This window comes from Nicotiana tomentosiformis, chromosome 10 (genome assembly GCF_000390325.3).
Source record: "Nicotiana tomentosiformis chromosome 10, ASM39032v3, whole genome shotgun sequence".
In the NCBI taxonomy this organism is placed as follows: Eukaryota; Viridiplantae; Streptophyta; class Magnoliopsida; order Solanales; family Solanaceae; genus Nicotiana; species Nicotiana tomentosiformis.
In genome coordinates, this window is record NC_090821.1 from 41866506 (window position 1) to 41891181 (window position 24676).

Here is a 24676-nt window from a genome sequence, read left to right on the forward strand (position 1 = left end):
TCTTGTTAAGACCATGTTTATGAGAGCTCTTCAATATGGGTGACATATACAACAAGGAAAAATCATGCGGTGTTCATAATGATATAGCAAGGAGTGACTTACTTGGTAACTTTAGATTGATAGGGCAGTACCTTACTTGATGCCCCTTGACTCCACAACCATAACTTATTTCAAGAGTCATTCAACACGCCCCCAAGTGGTGTTTCTTACAAATCAAACATTCTAGTTTATTGGTACAAACAACCCTCTTTCGTTTCTTAGGTGCTCTTACCACATGATCCGGTGGCACGATAACATTAATAGGGACAAGGATACTTCCCTTAGCAACTGGTTCTTTCATTCCCTTCTCGCTGACTCGAACCCGTGGGTTACAGTTTACTCATATGGAAAATGAGACATGACGAGGAAATTAACTTTCTATCTTGAGCTCTATCGCACAAACAGGAGTATCAAAGAAGTGAGAAATTCCTAAATATCCATGTAGCCTCCTTATTATAGATGTGGTCGGAAACACACCGATAAAAAGGACTCTACTAGACACGGCTACGAGCCATCCTAGGACACATTAAAACCTTAGGCTCTGATACCAAGTTTGTCATGCCCCAAACTCGGGGAGCGCGACCAGCGCTCAACCGAGTGAACCCGGTCGAGCAAGCCTGTTAGATTTTCTTCTACCCAAATTCATCCATGAATAAAGAGGAAATGAACTCCATTAATTAAACATTGAAAAGATTTTATTAACAACTCCCATTTCATATCCATTAGCAACTCCATTCATAATTTCCAAAGTATTACAAGTTTATAGATATAATGAAAAACATATTTGCCAAATACCAACATTTCTAGTTCAATTCCCCACATCAAACACCACCCACAAACCTGTCTACGTAGCCTCTAAGTACACTACAAGAGTAGTATGGAAGGGCCGGCAACAAGGCCCTGGCTATACCTCAAAACACAGTATACAACTGAAATGACATCAAGCCCGGAATAGAGTAGGGCTCACAAAACTTGCTGAATAGAGAGTGACTGCTAACGAGGACCAAAGTTGTCTGCTGATGAACCACCTACATCCATTGAAGATGCAGGGCCCCCGGCAAAAGGGACGTTAGTACATATAGAATAGTACTAGTATGTAAAGCTAACTGTCCCCTTTCAAATTAGAATGCCAATATAAGAATGGAAAAACCATACAAGCAGCAAGTCACAATCAACAATATCCATATGCCCAATTAAAACATAGCAATTTTCAAAATACGAAATAATATGTATTTTTGGTTGGGAGATCTTTAGCACCAAAATACTACCGTTCACTGTACCAATATTCACAATACCAAAATTCACAATACCAATATTCACAATACCAATACCACCGTACTTTTAATATAGAGTCTGATCACGGCCTAATCGGCTAGGACATCTCATTAGAGACATCAACCACAATCACTCTCAATACCAATACCACATTTTAGCACGGAGTCTGATCACGACCCGATCGGCTAGGCCATCTTATTTGAAGACATCAAGCACAATCATAATCTCTGTGCAAATATACCACCGTGAATCTAGCACGGAGTCCGATCACGACCCAATCGGCTAGGCCATCTTATTTGAAGACATCAACCAAAATCACAATTTTAATTTCAATTTCTAGCACAATCACCTCCATGTGTGCGGCATGGAGTCCGATCACGACCCGATCGTCTAGGTCGTCTCATTAGAGACATCATCCCTTTATATCAATCATCTAATCCCAATTAAGGGGAATAATTTTATCACATCAATCTCATCCCAAACAAGGGAAATGATCACAATCCACTCCTACACCGGCACGTGTAGTTTCGGGGTTAGGTTATTTCGACCTACCCTTCCTCGGTGACTATCGATACTCCCAAAATTATTTTTGATTTGCAAACAAAGGAAACAGAAGTACAAATTACATTTTACCTCATAACCTTTCATACCGTATATAGCTTCATTGGTACTTTCAGCTACTTACAACATCATTATTCCATTGGCTCTCTTGGTCATACATATGATTCTTCATTCATGGCACAATGGTCGTATTTCATATTCCACACTTTCATTTCTTCCCTTTCATAGATCATCATCAGAATTATCAACAAATAGAATATTCCGGAATCACAACTTTAAGCTCATTAGTAATGAAGGCTTCAAACACAGTGGATTTCTTTCCAAGAACTGGAGTAAAAGGATTGGGAATCGAAGCACAAGTTAAAATCATACACAAGTAACACAACATTTATTCTTGAAATACTTTTTCCTAAAAAGGACAATACACAATTTTCACTTACGAATATGTAAGAACGCAAAACATATTAAAAATACTCACAAAGCATAGCATTAGCTAAAACAGCCACATATGGGCATCACTTGAGTTCATAAGCTTTTAGGCAATTCTATTATCGAAGTCAATTTTGGAATAGTTGAATCAAAGCTCATTTCATAATATTTCTCACATCATTTCATTTCATTGGCACTATTGGCCGCAAGTATAACTTTTACTCTTGGCACTTTGGCCACACTTTATATTCCCAATTCACTTATTTCACTTCTAACCATCTTTATAGGTTATCAACATTAAGACATTTCCAATCAAGACTTTAGGTACACATATGAGCAATTAAGAGTCTTAAGCATATTGAGTTTTCTCACACAATTTGGCATCATAACCTTCATTTGAAACATAACTAAAAGACATAGCATTTTAACAAATATCATTCTTGAACACATTCCCAAAAGATAACATAATGTGATAGGAACATTCGGAATACGTTTTGAATACTTAATTCTCGAAACATTTCTTATTCGGGACAATCGAATTTATTGGAAACAACTCGAAACATAGAATAAGGAACTTGAGACAACCATACTTGAAACTTATGAAAACATCACTGAATTTAATTCTAAGAGAGTAGTTTATCCAACATACCTTGATGGAGCTCTTTAGTGCTACTAAAACCACCCACTACTCTTACAACTTCAATCTACATCAACATAACTCAATTGGACCAATATTAGTAAAGATCTCCAGGTTTTTGGTCATTTTGGCATTTTATCAAACACCTAGAGTGCATAGCATTCAACTACCTCTAGTAATGGTGTTTCTTCATCCAACAATACCTTCTTACCACCAACAAGAGATACTACAACATCCTTTGTCTACTAACTACTTTCTTAGCACCATTATAATCATCAATGAACTCACATCTACCAAATTTTACTAATTAAATCATTACAAAATCTCTACAATACCCAATAATCTAGTTTAAGTATTTATGGCTTCCAATCACCATCTCATAAGTGCTAGTACTTATTCCTTGCTCATATATTCACTAACAACCCATGCATGTAGGTTTAAGGGTGAAAGATTACCTCTTGTAGACCAAATCTTGAAAATCGACTTTTGGGGTGTTCTTGAGTTTTTGAATAAATCCTATGGAATCCAATACAAAACCTTATTGTAATTAGTGATTTAGAAGTGGAATCATTATAAAAACACACTTAGAAACTCACCTTAAGTGTGTATTGAAAGCCTTGACCGGATGGGTGATGGAGAGAAAAGCCCTAGTATTGAAATTCTTTTACTCTTCTCTCTCCCCGCTCAGGTACTAATAGGCCCAGGTATAGTAATTTTCCACTGGTGCTATCCCTGTGCTATAAGGCTTTAGCTCATTGGTTTGCTAAAATAGGATACGGTATTTTTTCACTGGTGTTATCCTTGTACTATAAGGCTTTAGCTCACTAGTTTGCTAAAATTTTCAACTTCCCTCATGTGCTATAGCTGTGCTATAGGGAGATAGCTCACTGTATTTTCTTTAGTCTTATTGCTTTGAAATTAATAACTAAGTATTTCCCATTATTACAACACTCAAATATTAATAAAATAATTATTCCCAAGTATCCAAATAACTTTATTCACTCCAGTAATTCTCATGTGATTCGGGTCTAAATTAAATTATATTCCAAAGCTCGAAATCGCTCAAATTAGCAATAGAAATTCAAGGGGCCTTACACATTAACCTACCTCGGCACCACAAACCTTGAATTTTTGGTAAACTATTACGGGGCCTTACATTGGGTCATGATAGAACTTTGAGAGAAGGTTTTAAGGTGTCTAGGGTCTGAATAGAATGAAAAATAATGAGTAAAAAGGGGTTGTAGTCATCACATATATATCAAGATATCTCAACCGCCTAAGTGGGTCCCTTAGGGAGCTGATTGCGCACTTTCGCAAAAATACAAATATCTCTCTACTCTGATGTCGTATCGATGAACGGTTTAATGAGTTGTAACCTAGACTCATAGATATTCAATTTGGTGGATGGATCACCCCGTAAATCCAAATATATTGAGAGAAAACCTCAGTGACATTTGACCTAAATTTCATTAAAATTTATAAATGTAACTTATGACGCCTTTTGTCGACTTTTGCTTCACAACTCGCTTGACTTCAAAACGTAACACACGACTATCATACGACCTAAATAACTCGTAATATTACCTTCTTATCATCTTAATCACCCTAGTCTCACCCCAAAAGTACGGGTTATAATATTTCGAACTTGCCGACTTTTGACGAAACCTATTTTATTCCATTTGTTTAGCTTCTTAACCCTCCAACCCTCACAATACTTCCTCAAAACTTGAATTAACCCATCATTATCTTTGTAAAGGTCCTTCAACTCTATGGCTCATATTGATTCACTTAAGATTAATTCTAAAATAAAAGTACGGGTAGTAATAAAAACCTTATACCACCGCATGTGTATCAATATCACAACGTATCATAATCGCACCTCAAGTGCCCAATATCACAACTTTCTAGAGAAACCAAACAAATACAATATTTTCATAGTAAAGAGCTCATGGTTCAATCACAATGCACACAAGAATCTCAACCATAACAACCGGAATGGACAACTCCACAGAATGGTATTTCACAACTTGACACTTTGCCTCAATGTGAATCACGGCTTTTATATCTCAATACCAATTTCAACAACAAGATATTCCACGATTTAACAACTTCACGCAAAGAGTACAACAATTAAGTAATGAATACGGAATAAAGGAAACAAGAACTTCAACTAAACATGTAGAAAAATTAGCATGTGCGAGAATAAGACAAGAAGACGTGTGAAAATAGACTAAGAATGATGAATATAACATGTTAAGATAATTCAATTAAGGCATGAAAGGAATATACATAGCTAAAACTGGTAATTTCTATATTTATCCCGTGTACACACTCGTCACCTTGCGTACATGGCTTTCACATATGACAATCCACACAAATCCTAAGGGTTAATTCCCCCACACGAGGTTAGCCAAGTCACGTACCTCAAATCACGCTAAATCAATCCACTAGTAAGCCTTTTTCTCGATTATCCAACTCTGAATTGCTCGAATCTAGCCAAAAAACCTTCATACTATAAATATAGTCAACCCGGGCTCATGCCTTGGAACCAGACCAAAATTACAAAATCTGAACACCTATTCGATAACGAGTCCAACCATACAAGAGTTACTCAAATCCGATCATAAATCGCCTTTCAAATTCTCAAATTTTAGCCCAAGAAGTTTCTACCATTTTCCCCCAAATTTTTAACTCAAACCACTAATTAAATGATGAAATTAACAATAAATTCATGTAAACTAACCAAAACCAAGTTAGGATTCCTTACTCCCAATGATCTCTCTGAAACCACTCAAAAAATCGCCTCCCACCGAGCTCTCTAAGTCCAAAAATAGATTATGAATCAAACCCTCGAAAATCCCTCTTTTCTGCCCAGCAAAACCGCTTCTTCGGTCTTTGTGTCGCTTCTGTGATGCCGCACCTGCGAAAAAACCATCGCAGGTGCGGATCCTAATTAAGTCCACAATTTTCGCTTCTGCGGACCATGGCTCGCACCTGCGAGCCCGCTTCTTCGGAGAACCCTCCGCTTCTGCGACCATAGCCCAGGCCAACCTCGTCTGCATCGGCGATCACACCTCTGCACCTACGGACTCGCAGATGCGGTTATCTCCTCGCACCTACGATCCCAGATGGGCAAAGCCTGCTTCTTTTCTGCGACCAGTTGATCGCTTTTGCGAGTCCCGATGACACCAGAAGGCTGGAACTTCAGCAATTGCACAAGTCCAATCTTTTTATCCGGATTTAATCCGTTTCACACCTGGGACCGCCGAGGCCCGTCCGAATATAGCAACAAGTCCCAAAACACATAACGGACCTACTCGAGGCCAAAAATCACATCAAACAACACCGATTCTACAAATCGCAACCCAAATTAAAGTCTATGTACTATAAACTTTTGAATTCCGAAACCAATGCCGATTCATACCTAACCAACTTCGATTAACTTCAAATTTTGCACACAAGTCATAAATGATATTACGGACCTACTCCAACTTCTGAAATCGGGATCCGACCCCGATATCAAAAAAGTCAACTCCGGGTTAAACATTCCAAATATTCCAAACCTTAATTTTCCTAACTTCGCCAATTCACGCCGAAATGACGTACGGGCCTCCAAAACCACATCTGGTCGTTCTCCTAAGTCTAAAATCAACATACGGAGCTATTGAAACCGTCAAAACTCCATTCCGGAGACGTCTTCACAAAAATCAAAATACAATAAACTCTAACAACTTAAACCTCCAACTTAGGGACTATGTGTCTTATTTCACTCTGAAACTCACCCGAAACTAAGACCAAACACCCCGACAAGTCACGTAACCACAATATAACATTGAGGAGGCAATAAATTGGGGATCGGGGCTAAAATAGTCAAAAATAACTAGCCGGGTCGTTACATCCTCCCCCTCTTAAAACAAACGTTCGTCCTCGAACAAGTATAGAGACATACCTGAAGTCATGAAAAAATGAGGGTAACAGCTACGCATATCATACTCGGTCTCCCAAGTCGCCTTCTCGACCGGCTGACCCTTCCACTGAAGCAATGTTCTTCGACCTCAACTTTCGAACCTGCCTGTCCAAAATGGCCATCGCCTCTTCAACATAAGACAAATCTTTGTCCACTTGACTAAGCTGAAATCCAAAGCATGAGACAGATCACCATGATACTTTCGGAGCATAGAAACATGGAACATCGGAGGAACTATAGCTTGACTAGGTGGCAGTGCAAGCTTGTAGGCCATCTCTACAATCCTCTCAAGAATCTAAAAATGTCCGATATACCTAGAACTCAACTTGCCCTTCTTCCCGAACCTCATAACACCCTTCAAGGGCGAAACCCGGAGCAAGACCCTCTCCCCAACCATGAAGGCAATGTCGTGAACCTTCCGATCCGCATAACTCTTCTACCTAGATTGGAAGGTACAAAGTCGATCCTGAATCAATTTAACCTTTTCTAAAGCATCCTAAACTAAGTTTGCACCCAATAGCTTAGCCTCACCCGGCTCGAACCAACCCACCGGAGACCGACACTGCCTCCCATACAAAGCCTTATACGGAACCATCTGAATGCTCGACTGGTAGCTGTTGTTGTAGGAAAACTCTGCAAGCAGCAAGAACGGCTCCCAAGAACCCCCAAACTCTATCACAAATGCACGAAGAATATCCTTTAGTATCTGAATAGTGCGCTCGGACTGTCCGTCCGTCTGAGGGTGAAATGATGTACTTAACTCAACCCGCGTGCCTAACTCATGTTGTACGGCCCTCCAGAACCGCAATGTAAACTGTGTACCCTGGTCAAAGATGATGGATACCGACACGCCATGAAGTCTAGCAATCTCGCGAATATAAACCTGAGCCAGCTGCTCTGAAGAATAAGTAGTCACCACTGGAATGAAATGAGCCGACTTGGTCAACTTATCCGCAATCACCCAAACTGCATCGAACTTCCTTTGAGTCCGTGAGAGCCCAACAACAAAATCCATAGTAAACCGCTTCCATTTCCACTCTGGAATCTCTAGCCTCTGAAGTAATCCACCTAGCTGCTGATGCTCATACTTCACTTTTTGACAGTTTAGGCACCAAGCTACATACTCCACTATGTCCTTCTTCATTCTCCTCTACCAATATTGATGCCTCAAGTCTTGATACGTCTTGGCGAAACCCGGATGAATGGAGTACCACAAACTGTGATCCTCCTGAAGAATCAGCTCACACAAACCATCTACATTGGGCACACATAGCCTGCCCTGCATTCGTAACACATCGTCATCCCCAATAGTGACCTCATTCGCATCGTCATGCTGAACCGTGTCCTTAAGGACAAGCAGATGGGGGTCGTCATACTGACGCTCTCTGATACGATCATAAAGAGAAGACCGAGAAATCACACAAGCCAAAATGTGACTCAGCTCCAAAACATCCAATCTAACAAACTGGTTAGACAAGGCCTGGACATCCAATGCAAATGGCCTCTCCGCTGCCGGTAGATATGCTAAACTTCCCAAGCTCTTCGCCTTGCGACTCAAGGCATCGACCACCATATTAGCCTTTCCGGGATGATACAGAATGGTGATATCATAGTCCTTAAGCAACTCTAACCACCTCCGCTGCCGCAAGTTAAGATCCTTCAGTTTGAACAGATGTTGTAGGCTCTGGTGGTCGGTATAGACCTCACAAGGGACAGCGTACAAATAGTGACGCCAAATCTTCAAGGCATGAACAATAACTCAAAGTCGTGGACAGGATAATTCTTCTCATGCACCTTCAGCTGTCTAGACGCATAGGCAATCACACTACTATCCTACATCAACAATGCACCGAGATCAATACGTGATGCATCACAATACACAGTATAAGACCCCGAACCCGTAGGCAACACCAACACTGGGTCTGAAGTCAAAGTTGTCTTGAGCTTTTGAAAACTTTCCTCATATTCTGCGGTCCACCTGAACGGATCCCCCTTCTGGGTCAATCTGGTCATATCTGCAGCAATAGATGAGAAACCTTCTACGAATCGACGGTAATACCCTGCCAAACCAATAAAACTCCGGATCTCAATAGTTGAAGACGGTCTAGTCCAACTTTGCACTGCTTCAATCTTCTTCGGATCTACCTTGATCCCCTCACTCGACACTACATGACCCAAAAATACCACTGAATCAAGCCAGAATTCACACTTCGAAAACATTGCATACAACTTCTTTTCTCTCAAGGTCTAAAGCACGGTCCTTAGGTGCTACTCATGATCCTCCCAGCTCCGGGAGTACACCAGGAAGTCGTCAATAAACACAATAATGAATGAGTCAAGATAGGGCCGGAATACACTGTTCATCAAGTGCATAATGTTGTTGGGGCATTGGTCAACCCAAATGACATCACAAGGAACTCGTAATGACCATACCGAGTCCTTAAGGCAATCTTCGGGATATCTGGCTCCCGAATCTTCAATTGATGATAACATGAACGCAAGTCAAACTTGGAGAACACTCTGGCACCCTATAGTTGATAAAACAAGTCATCAATGCGTAGTTCATCACAGTAACAATGTTCAACTGGCGATAATCAATACACATGCACATAGAACCATCCTTCTTCTTTACAAACAAGACCGGAGCACCACAAGGTGATACACTGGGAAGAATGCAACCCTTATCAAGAAACTCCTATAATTGCTCCTTTAACTCCTTCAACTCTGGTGGGGCCATACGATATGGTGGAATAGAAATAGGTTGAGTGCCCGATAACAAATCAATACCAAAATCGATATCCCTGTCGGGCAGCATGCCTGAAAGATCTGCCGGATTTACATCTGGATAATCCCTTACTATCGGAACTGACTCAACGGTAGGAGTATCAACACTGACATCCCTCACATATACTAGATACGCATCACATCCATTTCCAACCATCCGATGTGCCTTAAGGATAGACACCACTCTGCTAGGAACATAATCTAAAGTACCTCTCCACTCTAATCCCGGCAAGATTGGCAGAGTCAACGTCACCGTCTTGGCATGACAATCAAGGATAGTATGATTGGGAGACAATCAGTCCATGCCAAAAATAACATCAAAATCTACTATACTAAGAAACAATAGATCGTCTCTGGTCTCAAAACTACCAAGAACAACTAAACACGATTGATACACATGGTCAACAACAAGGGAATCTCCCATAGGCGTGGACACATAGACAGGAGAACTCAAAGAATCATGGGATATACCCAAATACGGAGCAAAATAAGATGCTACATAGGAATAAGCGGAGCATGGATTAAAGAAGACTGATGCATCTCTATGACAAACCAGAACAATACCTATGATAATTGATCCGGATATAACTAGAGCATAATATCTGGCCTAGCCTCCGCCTCTAGGGTGACCTCTAACTGCTCGACCTCCACCCATGGTTGGATGTGCAGGTGGAGTGGCAACTGGTGCGGTAACCACGACTTGAGAAGCTTGAGGGCCATGTGGAATTTGTGGGGCCTGATTAGTCTGTGGAGGTGCACCCCTCCTGAGTCTTGGGAATTCCCTCACCATGTGACGAGTGTCACCACAGTCAAAATGAGCCCTCAGAGGACGTGGCTACTGGAATTGGCTCGGTCCTGATCGGCTGGACTGACAACTGAAAGCACCCCGTGCAGGAGGTGCGCTAGACAATGGCGGTGCATAATGGGGAACCTGAGGCCTGGGAGTGTCTGGAGTATCGCTAGGAGTGGCTGGAATACCGCTGGAAGTTGGAAGTGCTGAATGAACAGGGCAACTCATATAGCCCCTACTATGACAGGCTGCAACTAGGGCACGGGCACCACTATATGTTCTAGAATCTCGAGGCCTCTTGGCATGCCTCTACTCTCTCTCCCGGGCCCACATACCATCCAATCTCCTAGCGATCTCAACTACCTATTTGTGTGGGATGTCCATCTCCAACTCTCGAGCCATGTTGAATCTGATACCAGGGTTGAGCCCCTCGATAAACCGATGAACTCACTCTCTGACAGTAAAAACCAAGGTTGGCGCATACCTCGACAAATCACTGAACCGAATTGTATAATCTGATACGGTCATAGAACCCTGGCGCAACTGCTCAAACTCTGCATGCCATGCATCCCTAAGACTCTGGGGAACAAACTCCCTCAAGAACATCTCTGAAAACTGATCCCAGGTGAGTGAAGCTGCCTCAGCCAGGCTACCCAACTCTTACGCTCGCCACCACTGATAAGTCGCTCCCTTAAGCTGGAACGTAGTGAAAGCGACCCCACTCGACTCCACAATACCCATAGTATAGAAGATACAATGGAACTCCTCAAGAAAACCCTGGACATCCTCAGAAGCCAAGCCGCTGAAAGTAGGAGGGTGGTACTTCTTGTACCTCTCGAGCCCGAGTTGCTCCCCTTCAGAAGTTGTTGCCCTAATCTCGGTCTGAACTGGGATAATCGGATGTACTGGTATGACCTCTAGGACCTGGTCAACATGGACCCGCTACTCTGGGGTGTGGGCGGCAGAAGTCTGTGCTCCTCCCTTGGCCTGAAATGTGGCAGGAGCAAGTAGAATCAACCCCGCCTGAGCTAAAGTGCTAAACATGCTCAGAAACTGGGCGAGGGTCTCCTGAAGTGCTGGGGTAGTAACAGGCATCTCAGGTGCTTGCTCTCCAGCTGGAGCTACTAGTGGCTCCTCTGTAGCAATTCGAGCAGGTGCTCTGGTTTCACCACGTGCCCGTCCTCAGCCTCTGCCCCAGCCCCTGCCTCTCGCAGCTCTAATAGGGGGCGCGAGTGTCTGATCATCAGATCCAGCTGTGCGTGTCCTCACCATCTGTGAGAGAATGGAAAAACAGAGATTTAGAATTCCGAAGTCAACAAATTCGCACGATAAGGGATCAAAGAAGTGAAACTTTTCATAACAGTTCCATAGCCTCCTGAAGATAAGTACAGACGTCTCTGTACCGATCCGCGAGACTCTACTAAACTTTCTTGTGACTCATAACGCCTATGAACCTAGGGCTACGATACCAACTTGTCACGGCCCTAATTTTCCTCCGTAGGATGTGGTGACGGCACCTAGTTTCTAAGACTAGGTAAGCCTAACAAACATGCAGAATAACTTAATTAATAATTAAATCTCAACTCACCAACTTTATAAAACAACTTTGCAACTCAACATATACAACTCCCAAGACACAGCAAGATACAAGTCACAAGCTATAAGTAGAAATATCTAATAATCCCATACATCAATGTCTATATATGAAAAGATAATGAATAGAGAGATCTAGAGAGAGGGGGGACTCTGAGGCCTGCGGACGCCGGCAGGTGTACCATGAAGTCTCCGCAGCAGAACTCTAGCTAATGCCTCGATTGATAGGAAGTACCTGGATTTGAACAAAGAGATATACAGAAGAGTAGCATGAGTATACCATAACGGTACCCAGTAAACGCAAAGCCTAACCTCGGTAGAGTAGTGACTAGGCCAGGTCAGGGCCCTACAAGAAATAAAAAAATAATAATAATAATAATAATAATAATAATAATAATAATAATAATAATAATAATAATAATAATAATAATAATAATAATAATAATAATAATAATAATAATAATAATAATAACAACAATAACAATAATAATAACAACAATAACAACAATAACAACAACAATAATAACAACAATAACAACAACAATAACAATAACAATAACAATAACAACAACAATAATAACAACAATAACAACAACAATAACAACAACAATAAGAACAACAATAACAACAACAATAACAACAACAACAACAACAATAACAACAACAATAACAATAACAATAATAACAACAATAACAATAACAATAACAATAACAATAACAATAATAATAACAATAATAATAACAATAACAATAACAATAACAATAATAATAATAATAATAATAATAATAATAATAATAATAATAATAATAATAATAATAATAATAATAATAATAATAACGAAAATGAAACAAGTAAGGGATATGCCAAAATTAACTACGCAGAATCAAGGCAGATAGTACATCATGAAAGAAAGCAAGGAAATGTTAAGACAAAGAAACAAACAACCAAACATAAGTGAAGTAACAGAGGAACAACAAGAGTCACTACCGAGGTACCGCCTCGTAGTCTCAAGTCACAGAAATAATTCACAATCTTTCCTTATATCACCGCGGGAGCTTCTACATTTAGTTTTGAAAATTATTTTTTCGAAATAGCATCTCACGATTTAGCCCACCTTATCACACCACATGACTTCTAGTAATTCTCCAACTAGCCACGCATATCAATCCCACCTTATCTCACCGCATGCGTTCTAACCCCAAAACCTTATATCACCGCGTGCGTATCAATATCACAGCGTATCATAATCGCACCTCAAGTGCCCAATATCACAACTTGCTAGAGAAACCAAGCAAATACAATATTTTCACAGTAAAGAGACCATGGCTCAACCACAATGTACACAAGAATCTCAACCATAACAACTGGAATGGACAACTCCACAGAATGGTAGTTCATAACTTGACACGTTTCCTCAATGTGAATCACGACTTTTATATCTCAATACCAATTTCAGCAACAAGATATTCCATGATTTAACAACTTCAAGTAAAGAGTTCAACAATTAAGTAATGAATACGGAATAAAGAAAACAAGAACTTTAACTAAACATGTAGGGAAATTAGCATGTACGAGAATAAGGGGTAATTATCAAAATTATCAAAACCCACACAACTCCTAAGGGGTAATTAGCATGTAGGGAACTTTAACTCGTCACGTTGCGTACACGACTTTTACATATCACAATTATCAAAACCCACACAACTCCTAAGGGGTAATTCCCCCACACAACTCCTAAGGGGTAATTCCCCCACACAAGGTTAGGCAAGTTACTTACCTCAAATCACGCTAAATCATTCCACTAGTAGGCCTTTCCCTCGATTATCCAACTCTGAACGGTTCAAACCTAGCAAAAACAACCTCATACTATAAATATAAACTGTAGAAAACTAATTCGAATAATAAAGTTACGATTTTTGCAAAGAAATAAAAGGTCAACCCAAAAAGTCAACCCGGGCCCACGCCTCGGAATTCGACCAATATTATAAAATTTGAATATCCATTCGATAACTAGTCCAACCATACAGGAATTACTCAAATCTGGCCTCAAATCGCCTTTCAAATCCTCAAATTTTAGCCTAAGAAGTTTCTACTATTTTTTCCCAATTTTCCAACTCAAACCACTAATTAAATGATAAAATTACAATAGATTCATGTAAATTAACCAAAACCAAGTTAGGATTCCTTACCCCAATGATCTCTCTAAAATCCCTCGAAATATCGCCTCCCACCGAGCTCTCTAAGTCCAAAAATGGATTATGAATCAAACCCTCAAAAATCCCTCTTTTCTGCCCAGCAAAACCGCTTATGTGGCCTTTGTGTCGCTTCTGCGACGCCGCACCTGCGGAAAAACCATCACAGGTGTGGATCCCAATTAAGTCCACAATTTTCGCTTATGCGGACCATGGCTTGCGCCTGCGAGCCCGCTTCTGCGATCATAGCCCAGGCCAGCCTCATCCGCATCGGCGATCACACCTCCGCATCTGCGGACTCACAGATGCGGTAACCTCCTCACACCTGCGATCACAGCTGGGCAAAGCCAGCTTCTCTTCTGCGACCAATTGCTCGCTTTTGCGAGTCCGCACCTGCGGCCAATCCCTCCGCAGGTGCAATGACAACAGAAGGCTGGAACTTCAGCAATTGCATATGTCCAATTTTTTTATCCGGATTCAATCCGTTTCACACCCGGGGCCCTCGGAACTCATCCGAATATACCAACAAGTAGGGGTGTTCATAAAAACCCGAAAAATCGAACCAAACCGACTAAAAAATCGATACTTTTTGGATTTGGTTTGGTTTTGATTTTGAATTTTAAAACTGACCAAATTTGATTTGGTTTGGTTTTGGTTTTAACCAAAAAATAACCGAAAAAATCGAATCAAAATGAATATAGAAGTAGCTATTAAAATTTATTATTATACATATATATATATATATATATATATATATATATATATATATATGTGTGTGTGTGTGTGTGTGTGTGTGTGTGTGTGTGTATTTTTATACAAAGTTTCTAAAATTTTATGTTACATTTTAATAGTTTGCACTTTTAATCTAGTTCTTTGCTATTATAATAATCTAGTTCTTTGCCTTTATATTCTAATTTGATTAGTAGTTTTCTTTAGCTAAGTACAAGAATTTATTTCATGTTAAAAATAATTTATTTTTAATTAAGTCCTAAAATTATTCATCACTATTTGGTTCAATTATCATCAATATATCTTAGTAAATGATAGATTTCTCAAGGAGCAATTGGTTTGATAGTGTTATGTTAAAAATATAATCGCCGGAATATGTGTTTGGTAGTGTATATCTCATATTTAAGAAAAAATCGATAAATAACCGAAAAAACAGAAAAACCGACATACACCGAATCGATAAAAAACCGACTTAATTGGTTTGGTTTGGTTTCAATATTTGAAAAACCTACTTACTTGGTTTGGTTTCTTTTTAGGAAAAAATTAATCCAAACCGAACAAAGAACACCCCTACCAACAAGTCCCAAAATACATAACGAACCTACTCGAGGTCAAAAATCACATTAAACAACACCGATTCTATGAATCGCACCCCAAACTCAAGCCTATGAACTATAAACTTCCGAAACCAATGTCGATTTATATCAAACCAACTCCGATTAACTTCAAATTTTGCGCACAAGTCATAAATGACATTACGGACCTACTCCAATTTTTTGAATCGGTATCCGACCCCGATATCGAAAAAGTCAACTCTGGGTCAAACTTTCCAAATCTTCCAAACCTTAATTTTCCTAACTTCGGCAATCCATGCCGAAACGACCTACGGACCTCCAAATCAACATCCGATCGTGCTCCTAAGTCTAAAATTATCATACGGAGCTATTGAAACCGTCAAAACTTTTTTATGGAGTCGTCTTCACAAAAGTCAAATTACGGTCAAACTCTAACAACTTAAACCTCCAACTTTGGGACTATGTATCCCATTTCACTCTGAAACTCACCCGAAACCAAGACCAAACACCTCAACAAGTCACGTAACCACAATATAATACAGATGAGGTAATAAATTGGGGATCGAGGCTAAAATATTCAAAACGACCGACCGGGTCGTTACAGTAATTGATCTGAATAAATCTTTATTCACTAATTTGATAATATAAATAATTTCCACTGTCATTTTGAGATCAAAAGATAAAAGCAGGAGCATCGAAATTTTGTCATCTAGGTAATATAGAATTAGAATTGTTAAGGTTCTCTTTCTTTGTTTAATTTGCATTCATAAGGCAAAAGAAAGATCAAATAAAAGAACAATCAACTTAGAGGATATTTGTGTAAACATTTTGTTATTGAGTGCATTTCTTAGGAGGTCGTTGTCTTTTTGCAATAAACCACAACAAGTAAGAGAAACAAGTTTCTTTTATAAAATATAGCTAAAAGTAACAATATAGAACAAGGAAAAACAAGCTAAGAAATATAGAGAGAAAGAAATGAGAGATTCTTATTTCTTCTTCAATTATGTTGATCTTTCCATCTTATACCAGGCCTTTATATAGGCATAAAAAGTGAAGAAATATGTCATTGAATATGTCATTAAGCATTTGAGATCATGGAGGAAGATCATGGGCAGGTTATGGAGTTACAATCATAACTCCATAAATATTATAGTAGTGAAAGTTATGGTGATAATGGAGAAGAGTAGTGAGCATTACTCCTTTGGTGGTTATGCACATCTACCATAATTCAAGATTTTATAACAGTTTCAATTTAAACTTTAAATATAAAATGGAGGGAAAGAACAAAAAGAAAGAAAGAAATAGAAATTGGAATAGAAGTAGCAGTGTCAATAATTGAGCGATTTCCACTTCGAATGCACTTACGGTACGTAAATAGTGTGTCAAAAGTTTATCAACTCAGCATACCAACTATGTCGAAATATCATTTGAGCTAACTAGGAATAAGTGAAAGGAAACATAAAACTTGACGACCCTTAATGGTGATGATATATACAAAACAGTAAGTCATTAGAAAAATGGGAATTGTCTTTTGGAAGAGAAAAAAAAAGACTAACTTTATATCTATATTCCTTTTTTGTGGTTGGCCGACATGTATTATGTGATTAGTGAAGTACTGATTTGATATATAGAGTTAAAAGGAAAATTGTGGAGGAGCATGATGGATTGATGAGTGGATTCACTAGTACAACAGCTCAAAGATAAAAGAGAGAAAAAAGGACTCCAATGACCTAAAAGTAATGCACCATTTATTTGGAAAGACTATAGTAAACTTACAAGCTAGTCATCTCATATTCTAATGCATCATTGACAATATTTTATGGACTCCACTACCTTTTAATGGCTGCTTATCACTATTCAGCTTACAAATACATACAAATCATAGAAAGAAACAAGATTACAACCTTTTACTATGTCCCTAATCTTGGTGTTTTAAATTATAATTGACCTTTGACTCACTTTTTCTAGCTATAAAGTGCATTGATTCACGTTTATACAATTTTTTGATCGTGTGCTTAAAATGTTAGGTAAAGGATATTTGAACTGAGATTTCATTGCTAAGTGCCACCATACACGTAACACTAAAATGCTTTTGTGACTCACCAACTTTTCATGGTGAAAAAGGGATTTGGGTGGGGTGCAATAGTGAAAAAAGAAAAAGATAAAGAACAATAATAGTGGTTTTATGATGTAATGATTAGTTGAGTTTCTTCTATTTAAGGCAACAATCAATGGGCTAACTTACCACTAGCTTGTCTCAAGAACACACTAACTATCAGTTTCAAACTCTGATAGATTATTAAGTGAGAAAAAATGCAGTGGGATGAAGCAATCCATGGGTCTTAGGAAAAGAGAGGCAATTAGTTGGAGTGAATTAAGGACTTTTAAATGCCCTTCCTCCAAATACAATTTCAAGTTTGTTCATACTTTGCCAATTTCTCTGCTAGAATTCCAGAAAATGCAGCAAAAAAGGAAAGTGTTTATGGATTGATAATCACACTAATAGCAAAGGATGTTGGCAAAAGCATGGCGAACCGGCAAGTCACGAAACGGCAATAGACTCCGTTTTGGAGTCTTTCTTGGCTTTTTACTTATTGTTGTACTTTATATTGTTATATCCAGTCTTCTATAATTGTGTTTTATTTGTAAGTCACATGCAGTGTGTAGTTAATATGGCTTATCAAAAATTTATAATAGAGTTGTTAAGATTGTCATAGATCTCTTTCTCTTGAAATGTTGTGTTGATGTGTTCTTTGGTTCTATCTTGGAATTGTGTTTGTACTGTCTCAATTTTCATGCCATATAATTTCGCCGACTAACATTAGTGGCGATGACTAAAATCATCAATTACTTTATCTGCCTCATTTAGATCGTGATTCAAGAACATATGGCTCGTCCGATTCTGCCATTTTGGTATCAGCTGTTCATAAAGTCACAAATTTCAGTTCAAACCATATGTATGTATATATGTTTAGCCTCAAGTTCAGGGGCAAATTATGTATTCTGCCTATATATATACACACACGTACTCGATTTGCAAATTGTAATCATTCTATGCACATCAAAATCACGGTTCTGTCTGTTCATCCTGTACAAAACATTTTAGATGTTCTTATTCTAGAATACCGTGTAGATTTTGTAAAACAAGTTCACTACCACGAGTTTTCAAAATTAGAATTAAAGTCTGAAGAAACCTAAACTACTTATAGCTTCCCTAAGGTCGCGTGATACTTGGATGGTAATTTATTGGCATTCTTCAAACTGTGTGTAGTTCTATGTATTAGCAACACACTATACTATATAATGTCCAATATCACAGGAAAGATGGTATTGTTAGTATGGTTAACGCTGATAAAAAAACTTTAATCCCCCTTAGTTTGTGAACGATTCGAATTTCAAATCAAGGCCAAAGGTTGAAAAGAAAACAATTAATCCAATTGCAAACCAAATAGGCTATAATATTAGAATCCATATCTCATATTTTAGTGTGATCAATCAAATATCCGAATACGGTGAAAAATTCACACATTCTACCATAATCTTTATGCATTCAATCCAATCCCACTTCACAATTTATTTACTATTTAATCCCTGAATTATAATGCCCTTTTAATTTTTTGATAGGTAAGCAAATTACTGAATTATAACCTACCAACGCATTATTCTATAAGCATGCCAAACTCCATTCATTGTGGATATTTAATGCTTAAGCGTTCAATATACTGGTAATGTCAGCTAATCAATAATTTGCTTTATCATTTCCTTTTTTTTATTTTCCTCAATAGCAGAATGTTGTACAAATTGTACAGATCAACTTTCCAACTCCAAGAATACACAAGAACTCTCTGTAATGCTACCTGCTCTATAAAGACAAGTACCAAAAATTGAAAGAATGACCAAAACGAATCTGGACAAATAATCCAGTTCAACTTCAGTTTTTCCACAAACCTTTTCTGCTCTTCAGGAGAGATGCATATAACAGCTCGTTCCAAGTGTCCGGTACTCCTGGTAGGCACCAATGACTGCAATCCTGAGCGTGCACTCCCGCCATTTGTTCTTCTACTGTCTTATACTCCTTTCTGTATATCGACGGGTGACCATCTTTTCTATAGTCTGTGAGCCTACTAATGTTCATATAGATGACAGGGGTCGTCATATTATGAAGCACGTGATGTAGGACTTTCATCTTTGAAGGGTACTTTTTTAAATAAGCCTTCTTGAATATTGGTTCCGTTTCTTTATGGCACTGCCCGCCTGAGTTCCATGGACCTCCCCTGAGTAAAACAGCATAAAACTGTTTATGAACATGGATAAGAGAACGATCATTGTAACAAAATTGATAGCATGCTAGTTTCTATATGAGACAACACCATCGGAGAGTACATGTAAATGAAAGAAAAGAATTCCAAAAAAAATGTGCTACCTTATCTAATTTTGAAGGAATCAACATATCTTGCTACTAGTTGATATTTAAAGTAATCATTCTTCTACTGCCAGTAAGTTTGCAGCCAGCAAAAGTACTTGACCATCTCACTTGACAACATATACCTTCATCTAACCACAAAACAAGACTACTAGCAAAACAGGAGAACATTCATTTTTAGAGAAAACCTTCCCAGACCTCTCTCGAAGTCCTCATCCCGCCCAAAAGACTACGCCCGTCGTCAAATGATTTTTCAGCATAATCTGAAACCAGTACAATAATTTTATATCATCCAGGCTATGTCTGAAAACGTTCAGTTACATCTTCTATTTTACAGTCCCACACCATAGAGCCAGAGAATGTAAACATTCCACTAATGATTAACGTACAACGACTTACCCAGTAAATTTACTAAATTTCTTCTTTATAAGATGATCTAAAACTGAAGGTTTTTAAAATCTTACACTTATCCCTGTACCTACAATCTACATACAAATCTCTAACCCAATTAAAAAGACTCTTGTAAATCTGCAGAGACCAAATCTAACAACAGCCAAACCTTCATCTCAACTAGTTAGAATCGCCTATATGGATCCTTTGCTTGCATTCTGTTATGTTCTTTGCAACATCCACATTGATTCTATTCTTTAGCCTCTGAAACTTGAAGCGGCGCTGTTAAATGCTACACAGCATTTTTGGTCCTTCGATGTATGGAAATATATTATACAAATATTGTCCCGGCCAGTAACCTCGGGACTTGCCTAATTTCCACCCTAATATTCAATGTTTGCAGTCAGTTAAGAACCGAATACACAGTTAATACATGGCATCAGCTCATAACCGACACATGTTGATCAATCCAAGCCACAATGTCAGTTAAGTGTATTACTCCTGGCACTTGGACAAAAGGATTACAATTCAACTTGTTCACGCCCACTTCCAAACAAAAGATTCCTTAAGAACACCTCAATACCAAAGGAATGCAACATATAAGTTACAAGTAGAATTCCTGATCATGACATCCTCCATTAGAGTTCTAGCTAAATTAACATGTAAGAAAGAATTGTACCTGAAGTGAGTGGCGGAATATCCTCTAAAAAAAATCTGAGTTCTGCTTCCATCAAGGTTCTTATCCACCCACCTTGCCCAAGTGGAAAGCGCTCTCTTGTACGCCTCTAAAACCTTGAGCCTAGCATGCACATGATTACCTTCCTGGTAGTAGTCTTCCCTACAATCCCACAAAGAGCACAACTTTACATATTTCAACCAACAATGACATGCAATATCCAGCTTTTACGAAAAGAAATAACAAGACAATACAGCTCCATAAAGAGGAAGCATTAGAAATAAAATACAGCACTAACCCTCTGGAGGTTTTCTCATGAGTCCACCAATGACCAGTGTTGAAGATTATTATATCAGCGTCACTATACATTGAAGTAGTCTTTTCCATCATATCCAATCTTAGTGTCTCGAAAGGACCATTCTTTCCCTTAAAAGCTGATTGTCTGACGAGAAACGGTGAGCTAACAAAGTCCACAGAACAGTTATAATCCTGCAAGCAAGTCACAGCATGATAAGATGACAAGGAAACAGAGATAACAATTCGCAGCTCACAGAAAGATGTTAGATAAGTCTTGCCTCAAATCTGAATGCATAGAAGCCCTTCTTTTTGAATTCATGCCTTCCTGATATCTCATAAACTCGCTTTTTTTCTCGGATACTGTGGCGAAGAATGCAAACAAGGGACTCCCACATGTTCCTATTCAAAGAATCCCCCACGAAAACAAGCTTTTGGCCTCTCAATCTCTCCAGAAAATCAGTTGCATTGAGGCTAGTAAGTGAAGAAGTAAAATCAATTAACTGACTAATATAACTCAATGAGTAAAATAGACTATCTAAATCAAATAAGTTCCAGTAGCAATGTGAATAATGTCAAACGTTCAATTCGAAGGTGTGCACTCAAACTTCACGCAAGATATAGTCAACAAATATCACCCCTAAGAAACTTACAAGCAATTGAAACATACTGGATCAACTGATCAGAAAATACATTATAGTGTTTCAAGTAGCATTGTAATTACAGGGTTCTATGTTCTGCCTTAGGTATTTCCACAACACTTGTTCAGTAAGTTCAAGGCAAAAGTCAAATTTGAAGTATCACCTTTATACATTATAGCAACATCCATGATTGAGGGTTTCTAAAGCCTACGTTCTAATTCATAGTCAATATATAATATTATAACTCAGAATAAGACCTTCACCAAGGGAAGGATTATTTAGTAGTTACTCTTACCTCGGTATATCACATGCATATGGCTGCCATCTCCACTTGATATACCCATCATCTGGCCTCTTATTAAGGTGACAATCAAAATCTCTATCAATAATAGGACAAGAACCTGGAGGATAATGTGGCTTCGTGTCATCTCTAACCCATTCGCCATCAAATATATCACAATCCCCATAAAAGTCCTTGCCGCGTCCAGTCAATGATTTTCCATCATTTGAACCAATTCCACCATTCTGCTCCACAGATACACCCCCTTTACCTTCAGTCACTGCAACTTTTTTTCTTTCACCATTTGATCCAACAACATCCTCAACATAAGTAGGAGTGCCCACATTACTATTTACAGAACCAATATCAGTAGCACCAGAAAAATTGGAAAATGTTATATCTCCATCAATGTGTGTCCCATTCAATTGAGGGGAATTCTTGGGAATCCCTGATTCTTGAACAACAAAGCTTCCATTTTTCACATTCTCAAAGAAATTCCCCACATGGGTATTTCCCCAAACTTCCCCCTTTTCCCCCAAAACTGTTCCTTTCCCAGAAAAATTGGAAAAATTCCCACTTCCATCAACTTGAGAACCATTTAATTCAGGACTTTTCTTAGTAATCCCTGATTCTTCAACATTAAGATTTCCATTTTTCACAATCTGAGACAAGTTCCCTTCATGTATGCTTCCTTCAATTGTTCCATTCACTACTAAAGAATGATGAGAACCCTTAGAACTAAAACTAACACTAGTAGTACTAACATTACTAGAAGAAGAGAATGGCCAAGAAATGAGGGTACTATTATCACTATAACTAAAACCACTAAAAACAGGGCTTAAAAATGGAGACTTGAAGGAATAATTCAACAGTAAAATACAAAGGAAAATGAAAGAAGACGCAAGAAACAAACCAAAGCCAGAAACAACTACCTTCCTTCTTGGAGAAGAACCCAAGTAAGAAAATTGATCAGAAAATGAAAGTTTCTTTAAGTCCATTGTAATTTACAACCAGTTCAAAGAAACCCCATTTCAGAAAAAGCGATTAATGGAAGAAAACAAATGTACTCCTATACGTTTCTTTGTAGAATACACCAATTAGTACAATATGAACAACTCTTTTTCTCTAGGGAATTTCGTAGATGCTTTTAGAAATTACAATGGAATGGAGAGGAATAATATTCCTGGGAGATTTGGAAAAAGGAAAAAAGAAAAAACATATGCGAGCGTTTTATTGTAGAGGCAGAAGATGATAGGGTAGTAATGACAGTGTTGTAGAAGAAAAGGTTTCTTTTCTCTCCCGTTGTGTAAAGGACACACGGTGAAAATTACATTGCAATAGTTTAAATTTTACCCAACTGTCCCACTTCTCTTTGACTTGTGGGGTTTGAATTACTAGAGAATTTATTTTCAAATAAATTGATCTGAATTTCAAATTTATTTCTTTCATTCTCATTTCTCCTAGACCACTAGTCTTTTGAATTTGAACTAACACTCTGTTTGGATCATTATTACCTATTGTTTTATAATGTATTGTATTGTATCGTTTTATAAATACAATATTTGGATAGATTGTATTGTTTGCTATTGTTAAATAACATTTTGCTGTTTGGTTTGACTGTATCGTACTGTACTGTAACCGATAAGTTTACTAAAATATCCTTAATTATTTAAATATTAAATTTATCATGAATTACGCATAAAAATAATTTTAAAAAATCTCTTTCTACTAATTTATTACCAAATATGTCTTATAAATAGATTAAGCAATTAAATTCATGCAAATTCTAACAAAACTAGTGGAACAAGTTAATAATAATAAAAATAATAATAAGTACACTCCATTCCTAACTAGATAATAATAATAATAATAATAATAATAATAATAATAATAATAATAATAATAATAATAATAATAATAAATAATAAATAAAATGTTAAAGAACTATGATAAAGAAAGGAACGAGAACTATTAGAACAAAGATAAATTAGAATTGGAGATAAAATCAAATTAGGAGAAAACAAAAGAAGGCAAAACACCTTTGACGTTATAGTTGGAAGCAGCAGAAGTTGTAGAAAAAAAAAAGGGACGATGGCAAAGTAGGTTATAGGTTGGAGATTTGGAGTTAAAATAAAAATTAAAAAAAGTAAAGAAAAAATAAAATTATGGAGTAATAAGTTAGGACATAATTGGAAAGAAAAATAGAAAATAATCCCAGCACATCAAATCGGTTGTTTCAAAAAATGAGACCTTTCATTGTTCCAGAATAATAGATTTAACAGTACAATACAACTAATTTTAATGAAACAATCGAAACAAATATTGTTATGGGATAACAATACAATACGATACAGTGACTAACAATCATCCAAACAAGATGTAAAGTCATGTGCACCCATC

The 24676-nt window shown here is 37.9% G+C and overlaps 1 protein-coding gene across 1 annotated transcript; it reads right to left on the reverse strand.

The window, feature by feature from the left end:
* Positions 1–19318: 19318 nt before the first annotated feature.
* On the reverse strand, positions 19319–23411 carry LOC104088797 (protein trichome birefringence-like 2). Its single transcript, XM_009593534.4, has 5 exons — positions 22292–23411; positions 21637–21829; positions 21360–21550; positions 21065–21223; positions 19319–19846 (listed from the first exon to the last, which is right to left on the reverse strand). Exons 1-5 carry the CDS (start codon positions 23272–23274, stop codon positions 19504–19506), a joined length of 1869 nt encoding a protein of 622 aa, XP_009591829.1. The 5' UTR covers positions 23275–23411; the 3' UTR covers positions 19319–19503.
* Positions 23412–24676: the final 1265 nt, after the last annotated feature.